Source organism: Dreissena polymorpha, chromosome 8, assembly GCF_020536995.1.
Source record: "Dreissena polymorpha isolate Duluth1 chromosome 8, UMN_Dpol_1.0, whole genome shotgun sequence".
Taxonomy (NCBI): domain Eukaryota; kingdom Metazoa; phylum Mollusca; class Bivalvia; order Myida; family Dreissenidae; genus Dreissena; species Dreissena polymorpha.
Window position 1 is genome coordinate 41,347,473 of NC_068362.1, and position 9,925 is coordinate 41,357,397.

General features: G+C 38.5%; 1 protein-coding gene across 1 annotated transcript; it reads right to left on the reverse strand.

The window, feature by feature from the left end:
- Positions 1-18: 18 nt before the first annotated feature.
- On the reverse strand, positions 19-8,857 carry LOC127840465 (26S rRNA (cytosine-C(5))-methyltransferase nsun-1-like). Its single transcript, XM_052368883.1, has 7 exons — positions 8,833-8,857; positions 6,492-6,615; positions 6,109-6,211; positions 2,319-2,493; positions 1,675-1,814; positions 441-653; positions 19-24 (listed from the first exon to the last, which is right to left on the reverse strand). Exons 1-7 carry the CDS (start codon positions 8,855-8,857, stop codon positions 19-21), a joined length of 786 nt encoding a protein of 261 aa, XP_052224843.1.
- Positions 8,858-9,925: the final 1,068 nt, after the last annotated feature.

Consider the following 9,925-nt stretch of genomic DNA (forward strand, 5'->3'; position numbering starts at 1 on the left):
GCAGTCAATTTAACCCTTTTATCGCTGGAACCGAATTTTAAAGGCCTTTGCAAACAATTTGGATCCTGATCAGACGCCACAAAACGTGGCCTCTGATCAGGATCCAAACTGTTTGCTATTCTGATAGTGGTCTTTGAAAAAAAATGAAGAAAATGATGATTTTAGAAATTCAGCAGACACCAATTTAGCAGACGACAAATATCCCAGCATGCAATAGGTTAAACATCTGCACCATTTCCTGTAAGATAACCTCTTTTGTTTTGACATAGAAAAAAAATACTTTAATTACTTCTACAATCGACAAAGGGCAAAACAATAAATATATACCCTATTGGCTAATTTCTGAAAAATATTATCACGAAAACAACTAGGCGTTGCTGACATGTTAGTAAAATGGGGTCACTAAGAAAGTTTGCAGGGTCAGCAGTTCTCTCCCTTACCAACACAGAACAGGTTGAGTACACAACATAGCCCCCAGTCTTTGACTTTGCATTACAGCAGTCTATCGCTGCCAGTAGAAGTTCCTTCTGCAGTTGGGAACATCGCAAGATATCCGCCTCGTCCTTGGTGACCTTGACCTCTGGGTCCTTGGAGATTACCCCTGACCCACTGCAGGGAGCGTCCAGCAACACACGATCAAACCCCTTCATGATCTGATTATAGATACATGATTCATAGAACAGCGGTTTTAATAGACACTTAATTCATAGAACAGCGGTTTAAATGGACACATAATTCATAGAAAATGGGTTAAATGGACACATAATTATAGAACAGTGGTTTTAATGGACACAATTCATAGAACAGTGGTTTTAATGGACACATAATTCATAGAACAGCATGGCCAGGGGTTTTATTTAACATATAATTCATAGAACAGCATGTCCAGGGGTTTTAACTGACAAATAATTCAAAGAAAAGCATGGCCAGGGGTTTTAATTGACATTCGATTCAAAGAGCAGCATGGCCAGGCGTTTTAATGGACATTTAATTCATACAACAGCATGGCCACGGGTTTTAATGGATAAATAATGCATCTTTCAAATGCTAGAAAAATGCTCATTTTGGACTCAGGCAGACAAACTGCTTTGCATCTTGATTTGTTAAATATACAGCTTAAGCAGTACATGTATGATGTTTTTTTATTTAGATCTTTTACCCTTTTGTACAGTATTTCAGTTACATCAAAATGGTCAATTAACATACTCACACGTTTCTTTGTAAGCTGGTTTACCAATACTAAAGGCCCAGTAACTAAATTAAGTTCATGACCATTGCTCACTAATATTATGTAACCAGATTGGTAATCGAACCCCCAATCATAGGATTGTAGCCCAGTGCTGGGCTTAATGCATGTGCATTAAGTAAAGTCTGTGATTAGCCTGTGCTATTGGCACAGACTAATCGGGGACAACACGTTCAGCCTAGACTGGATTGTCCTTAAGAGACTTCCTTTAAAGGAAAAATACCATTTAAGCGGTTAGTGTCTTCCTGATTAGCCCGTGCAGACTGCCGACACTTCACGCACATGCATTAAGCCCAGTTTTCTCAGAATGAGGCCCATACCTCAGGCAGCCTCCTGCCTAATCTTGGACGACACTTTACGCACATGCATCAAGCCCAGTTTTCACAGAATGAGGCTCATGTGATGCGAGACCAGGCCCTGGTCCATACCTCAGGCAGCCTCCTGCCGTCCACGTCAGAGATGACTGTGTTGGTGATCCCCATACGATGCACATTTCCTACCACCGCCTGTACACGTTCCTTGTTGGCATCGTTAGCAAACAGCATGCCCGTGTTACGCATCAGAGCAGCTGGAAAACAAAAACAAGAGACCATCATCATTTAGTGGACCAATTGTTAGCAATTAGCATGCCCGTGTTACGCAACAGAGCGGCTGGCAAACGGACACATGTAACACATCAGAGCAGCTGGTGACCAGAAATTTGGACCATGAAATAAGATAATTGCACTAATCCCACTAAAGTCATTAACTGTTCTGATGAAAATTTTCAATCAAAACCGAGGAAATCACCAGACAAGAGGAAGATTTTCATACCCTACCTGAGACGTGTTGGAAACCGTCTCCAAGCATGATGGCCAGATCGCCTATATCCTTGTGGGTGACGTTGCTTAGTGGATATGGTGTTCACCTAGCACCAGGAGGACACGGGCTTGATCCCCACTGTGAGAACATTCTATAAATCTCGACCCAAAGACAACAAGACTGGTTCTACCCAGTAAATGGACTTGAGAGCTTTTTAATAAGCCTTAGGCTTTCAAAGCAATTGAGCTAAAATAAATAGATTCAAACTGACCTATATACGTGGTCTTGCCCCCGGGGGCAGAGCACATGTCGAGGACTCTCTCACTCTCTTGTGGGGCCAGGGCCATCACAGGCAGGAAGCTGGAGCCCCCCTGTAGCACGTAGTGACCGGCCAGGTACTCTGAGGTGGCGCCTTGAATGTGGGTTACACTACACTGAGCATGTATCTTATGGGTTACATTACACTGATAACGAAGCTTTAATTGAAATGAAGACGTAGAATACATGTTAGATCAAGTGATAGTTATAATGTTCAGCATTACAAAAAAGATCTATAAATTATAAAATTGTGCATTTTTCTTTTTCTTGTCGAACTTAAGCATGTCACTTCCTTAACTGCATGTCGCCGTGGAATAGTGGATATGGCGTCCACTTATAGACCAGGAGGTCAATGATTCGATCCCCACTGTGGGAGCATTCTTTCGATCTTCCCAAAAGACACAAAGTACTGATTTAACCCAGGAAACAGATTCAAGAGCCTTTCAATAAGCCACAGGATTTTGATGCAATCTAGCTAAAACAAGATGTGTTTGTGATGCTGACCTTGTAGGATGACCTTGACCTTGACCATTCACCACTCAAAATGTGCAGCTCCTTGAGATACACACGCATTTCAAATATAAAATTGCTAGCTTCAATATTGCAGAAGTGACATTACATGCACAATTTTGACCCATATATTTGACCTTGAAGGATGACCTTGACCTTTCACCACTCAAAATGTGCAGCTCCATGAGATACACATGCATGCCAAATATCAAGTTGCTATCTTCAATATTGCAAAAGAATTCATAAAATAAGCGATTTGGGCCACATATATTTGACCTCTGACCTTGAAAGATGACCTTGACCTTTCACCACTTAAAATGTGCAGCGCCATGAGATGCACATGCATGCCAAATATCAAGTTGCTATCTTCAATATTGCAAAAGTATTTATAAAATAAGCGATTTGGGCCACATATATTTGACCTCTGACCTTGCAGAATGACCTTGACCTTTCACCACTCAAAATGTGCAGCTCCATGAGATACACATGCATGCCAAATATCAAGTTGCTATCTTCAATATTGCAAAAGTATTCATAAAATGAGCGATTTTGGCCACATATATTTGACCTCTGACCTTGAAGGATGACCTTGACCTTGACCTTTCACCACTCAAAATGTGCAGCTTCATGAGATACATATGCATGCCAAATATGAAGTTGCTATCTTCAATATAGCAAAAGTTATTGCAAAATGTTAAAGTTGGCGCAAACAGACCAACAGACCAACGGACCAACAGACAGGGCAAAAACAATATGTCCCCCACTACTATAGTGGGGGACATAAAAAATATTCGTTTTCGGTTGGGTGGGGGGGGAGTTGAGAGGGGGGTATAATGTGGGGTGTGGTCATTTATTAGACAATCTTTCAAAAAAAAAAGGGAAAAAACATTATTTTTTTTTAATTTTTTTTTTTGGGGGGGGGGCAAAGAAGTTATGGCAATGTAACTAAAGTAATATGCATATTACAAGAGGGCCATGATGGCCCTGAATCGCTCACCTGACTCATTAAGATCAGATGAAAACTATGACCTCTATTGTCTACACAATGTTTTTCTATGATTTGACCTAGTGACCTAGTTCCTGACTCTAGATGACCCAAATACAATCCCAATCCAGATTTCATCAAGATAAACATTCTGACCACAGTTCATAAATATTGGATGAAAACTGTGACCTCTATTGTCAACACAAGGTTTTTCTATTTATTTGACCTGGATTTTTACCCCAGATGACCCAAATACAATCCCGACCAGATTTCATCAAGAATTCTGACCAAATTTCATAAAGGTTGGATGAAAACTGTGATCTCTGATGTCTACACAAGGTTTTTCTATTATTTGACCTAGTGACCTAGTTTTTGACCCCAGATGACCCAAATAAAATCCCAACCCAGATTTCATCAAGATAAAACATTCTGACCAAATTTCATAAAGATTGGACGAAAACTGTGACCTCTATTGTCTACAGAATGTTGTTCTATTATTTGACCTAGTGACCTTGTTTTTGACCCCAGATGACCCAAATACAATCCCAAACCGGATTTCATCAAGATAAACATTTTGACCAAATTTCATCAAGATTGGATGCAAACTGTGACCTCTACTGTCTACACAAACAAATTGTTGACGGACGGACGCACGGACACACGCAGGCACGCACAACGGACGCCGGACATCACACGATCACATAAGCTCACCGTGTCACTTCATGACAGGTGACCTAAAAATATGTGTCGGAGATAAACATGAACAGTTGTGGTTAAAATCCCATAGAAACAAGGGCTGTTTGTAAAACATGCATGCCCCCCCTATATGGGCTATAAGTTGTAGTAGCAGCCATTGTGTGAATACGTTTTTTGTCACTGTGAATGGTGGTGGTGGTGGTGTAGTAGTAGTAGTAGTAGTATTAGTAGTAGTAGTAGTAGTAGTAGTAGTAGTAGTAGTAGTAGCAGTAGCAGTAGCAGTAGCAGAAGCAGTAGCAGCATTACAAGACCAATACTTAAGAATGATCAAATGGGAAAAGGTAACCTAGCACTGGCAGTAAATATGGGGCTCATTTACAGGTCAGATTTGGAATCTCTGCTGTAAAATGAGATTTTGAATGAATTAAAGGGAGGCAAATCTGTAATAAAAAGAACATGCATAAACCGTAGTTGTTTCCCTTGTTTGAACCATGCTAAATCCTTACAAGTTTGGAAAGAATTGGATGAAAAATTTGGACTTTATTGCATAAACACCATTTTCTCAATTCAAGGGGAGGTAATTCTGTACTTCATGGACCAATAATGCTCATTTTTTGTAGGGTTCGTGTCCTCATTGATATAAAGACACTGTGCAAATTTGGAAAGGATCGGACAAAAAATGTGGAAGATTTTTGAAAGTTTTCACAAAATAGGCAAAAACGAATAAACATGCAAAGTTCAACGAGCTCCTGCGGCCATGTTTTTTGACGAATCAAATTTCTTTGAACAACTTTTTCAGGGGAGCCTTCAAAGGTCATCCCTGTGAAATTTTTTGAAAATCTGACAAGAAGATTTTTTAAGGTTTTTACCATATATGGTCATGGCGGCCATCTTGGTTATGTGATCAAATTTTTTTTAACAATTCTTTTGTCCCATGACTTAGGGATCTCCACATGAAATTTAGTTGAAATTGGCTCAATGGTTTAGTAGAAGAAGATGTTTACAAATTGTTTACAGACAGACAGACGGACGGCCGGACGCCAGACGGTGAGTGATCACAATAGCTCACCCCGAGCTATCGCTCAGGTGAGCTAATAAGTGAAAAAGGGCCATAATTCTTACAAAATGCTTGATACAGTTGTCTGCTCTTGTTTATAGATTGGGGTCATGTTGGTAAAGAAGTTTGCAAAATATAAAAGCAATATGTCAAGGGACAATGAAAATATTTGGGGTGGTACGCAAACTTTAACATTTGCACGCTAACGCTAACAGAACGGTAACGCCCGGGTGAGTAATATAGCTCCACTATATATATTTCATATATAATAGTCAAGCTAAAAATGTCATGTGTATCTTTAACATAATGGGAGGTAATTCTTTTTTAAATTCAACAATTAATTACTAGGTTGAGGAAAATTAACTGTTTTTTGTCAAGAGGAATTTGGACAATATATAGTTTGTCGCTGACGGCATAAAATGGAATAACTAAGGATACCGGCTAAGAACTGGAACATTATGTAGCTTCCATGACATACAACCATGTGGTGCCTACCTCTGATGGGAACAAGCTGATGAGTTTCTCCATGAGGTACTCATTGTAGCTGTAGTAGAGACACAGGTCCTTCAGAAGAGTGCTCATGTACTCAGAGCGGCTCCTGAAAGTGAGGCAAACAAGGAGGACAATCAAACAAAGTACCCTCTTCAGACATCGGATTGTAATAACTGTTATTAAGTAAGAGACAGTTGTTCTGAATTAACTAAGGGCATTGAACAATTTTTTTTTTGATTCGATGTATATAAGTTAAACAGATACAAATATTTCTCACTCATCTCTTGATATCTGTGTCTAATTAAACAGTGTAAAATTCACTTTTGGCCTCAATCATGGGCATGACTGAACATTTTCCCCTCAAAGTTCCATGCTAGATTTCCAACCTTCCTGGTTCCCTGCGTGCTGTGAAGTCCCCCAGAACATGCATCACATCCTTGATACACTGCTGTACCATGGCCAGGTCAGGAGATGTCGCAGGTGACACGTTGTCAAGGAAACCAACATACACTGTAGTGTTGTTTTTTTATTGTTTTTTTTGGGGGGGAGAGGGTGAAGGGGGGTAAATTTGGGACTGATTTCCTTTTTCAAAGTTAATTCCCACAGGCCACAGAGATGTCAGTGGATATTGCAACAAAAAACAATAAGGCTTTTTTGTGTGAATCCCAGCACAAGAACGTACCATAATTTTCAAAATTACTGCCCGAAATTCCTTATTGCATGTTTCCAAAACATTTTATATAAAATAAATGTATCATTCAATTTGTTTAATAAAACATAATATTCACTTTGCTCGCTTTTCTATGAGTTGAACATTCACAAATAAAATGTATAAAAGCACATTTTTATATCAAATTGTATAGTTTTTTTTGCATTTGTAGGCAAAAAACCACAAACAAGGGCTGTTTGTAAAACATGCATGCCCCCCATATGGGCACTACGTTGTAGTGACAGCCATTGTGTGAATATGTTTTTTGTCACTGTGAACTTGACCTTTGACCTAGTGTCCTGAAAATCAATAGGGGTCATCTGCGAGTCCTGATCAATCTACCTATCAAGTTTCATGATCCTAGGCATAAGCGTTCTTCAGACCTGTTTACCCTACCGATTGCTTCTCAGTAGTATAGAGGGCATCTCTCGGTAGTTTTGGGCTGTTGTCAGTAGTTTTAACCTTTTCAATCATTTTGAGCATTAAAACAATGACTGGGTCACATATCAGTTTAACGGTGCATAAAGTATTAGATGAATTTACTTGCTAATAATTAAATCTGTTAAGTGATTTTATTTGCTTATATTTGTTACAGCCTTTGCCTTTTGGATTGGGAAAAACGGCGCGATAAACCATTAAATTGGAAAAAATAGCGCGATAAACCATGACATTGGGAAACATTAAGCATTATAACTATGATTATAAGTAACAGAATTAAAATTGTTTTTAAGTGCATGTTTGACAGCATTTTTATATTATAAAGTGCTGCTTTAATGATTTCTTACAATGAAGACAATTATTAATTAATATCCATCCACATGCATATTAAATTTACAATAATCTATAGATTCTCAAATACACCATTTGATCAGAAGCTCTTTGAGAGTAGCTAATAATTCAATTCAGTATTTTTTAAAATTAAATATCATAAGCGGAAAACATAAACAAATATTGTCAAACACCCTTTAGTGTTCTTGTTGTGTTAATAATGTATTAAATGGAGTTAAAATAATATATTTTATTTGTTTACCTTTCAATATCTTGCACTTGACAACCTCAGTTCAATGCTATTTCATTAAACTGTACAGCTGAACAAACATAATAAAGCAGAATATGCATATGAATCTGAGTATACACAGATCCACTAACATATAAATCAAATCATGTTTCTCTCTTTCCTTTTGCGAACGATACTCATTATAATAAATGCTTTAACTTTGTGAGTAGACTGAACTACAATTTTCCAACACTTGTTTCCTCGACGCACATTCACGGTGCATATTTCTGATAAATATTTTATTTTTATCTCAAACGTAGTATTTTGCGTGAATTGACACACGCATTACATTATTCCCTAATGACCATATGCTATCCGTTGTTAATTTGAATGGTATTTATTCGCCGTTAATCGCAATTTTTCGTCTGCTTGCCGCCATCTTGGACGTGTGTAAAAGCAGGCGTGCTCAATCCCGATACATCGACTATCGTCGGCATTCTCCGCAATAGAGAGAGAGATGTGTATACTGGATAGCAACGTAAAATCGTATATATTCGGCTAAATTTGCGAACCAATACGCAAGTCAGTTGTTGTTCGGTGACGACTCGACAAGCTCGATCAGCACTCGTTCCCCGGGAGGCTTGAATTTTAACATTTCTTACTACGCAAGCGCAAAAATTATTATGATTGATAAATTACCCGCAAAGACCGAAAATAAGCAAAAGTACGATTAAAAACTGAAATTTGACCATTTTGATTGATGGATCCATAGTTTTTCAGTACAAATCCGTAGTGCGTAGTTTAGCCAAATAATCCGTAGTAACTACGGCGAATCCGTAGAAGTAAACAGGTCTGGTTCTTTAGTTATATAAAGATTATACAATCTGCAACAACTACTGGTAGCAATCTAAAGCAAAACATGTTTGTATCAAACTTAATAATAACATTAAAACAAATACAAAATGCATCTTTCAGAAAAAATACTTAATATTGCCCCCTCCCCCAAGTGTGATTTGTCAACCACTGCCTTCAGCCTTGGTCTGCATCACTCTACATAGAGCAATATTTACTATACTCCTCAAGTGATATTTATGTATTATTCAATACTTTTTCTCTAGATACAACCCCCCACTTATTGCTATCACATCTGTTTTTTTGGTCAAATAAGTCAAAAAGAATTACGTTTTCCCAAATTACCGCCTAAAATTCGCAATTGAAGGTTTCCAAAAAAAAGAGTGAAAAATATATATTGGAAAGTTAAGTTAATTTCCCTATCCAGCTTTATAAATTAAACTTTAGTAAACATAATAACGAAAAACACTTTTATTTTTAACTTTGAAGTATTTGTTAGCAAAAGAACAACACCAATTTCCCAATTTTAGTCATAACAATTTTACCCAATCCAAAGAGACCTAGCCCCTTCTCCCAAAATGGTAAACACAACGCTTCATCTGCAACTCAAGGATATCTTCCTTCTCTATTTCCTGTCCACTGGGCAGGGTGTAGGTCACAGTCTGAGCAATGTTGGTCTGTAACTCCGCCTCTGCCAGCTGCCTGAAACATTCCACATACATGTGTGAGCAATATTGGTCTGTAACTCCGCCTCCGCCAGCTGCCTGAAACATTCCACATACATGTGTGAGCAATGTTGGTCTGTAACCCCGCCTCCGCTAATTGCCTGAAACATTCCACATACATGTGTGAGCAATGTTGGTCTGTAACTCCGCCTCCGCTAACTGCCTAAAACATTCTACATACATGTGTGAGCAATGCTGGTCTGTAACTCCGCCTCTGCCAGCTGCCTGAAACATTCCACATACATGTGTGAGCAAAATTGGTCTGTAACTCCGCCTCTGCCAGCTGCCTGAAACATTCCACATACATGTGTGAGCAATATTGGTCTCAGGCTGTCAAGTGACCTTTTTCAAAAAGTAGGAAAAAATAGGAACTACTTTTGCAAGAAAAGTAGGAAAAAAGTAGGAAAAAGTAGGAACTTTTCCCTCAAAAGTAGGAATACATAATACTAATTTTTTAGACACAGGTCCAGGAAACATAGCTTGAAACAGAGCAGGAGTGCCATCACATGTTCTGTATGGATACCCACTTGAAGCTAC

Excerpts from the sequence above, each read along its gene's own strand:
- LOC127840465 (XM_052368883.1), bottom strand. The coding sequence starts at position 8,857 with ATGCAGACCAAGGCTGAAGGCAGTG. Across the intron at positions 2,494-6,108 it reads TCAGCTTGTTCCCATCAGAG|ATACATGCTCAGTGTAGTGT; the intron begins GTAGGCACCACA and ends GTAACCCATAAG. Across the intron at positions 1,815-2,318 it reads GGGCAAGACCACGTATATAG|CTGCTCTGATGCGTAACACG; the intron begins GTCAGTTTGAAT and ends TTTGTTTTCCAG.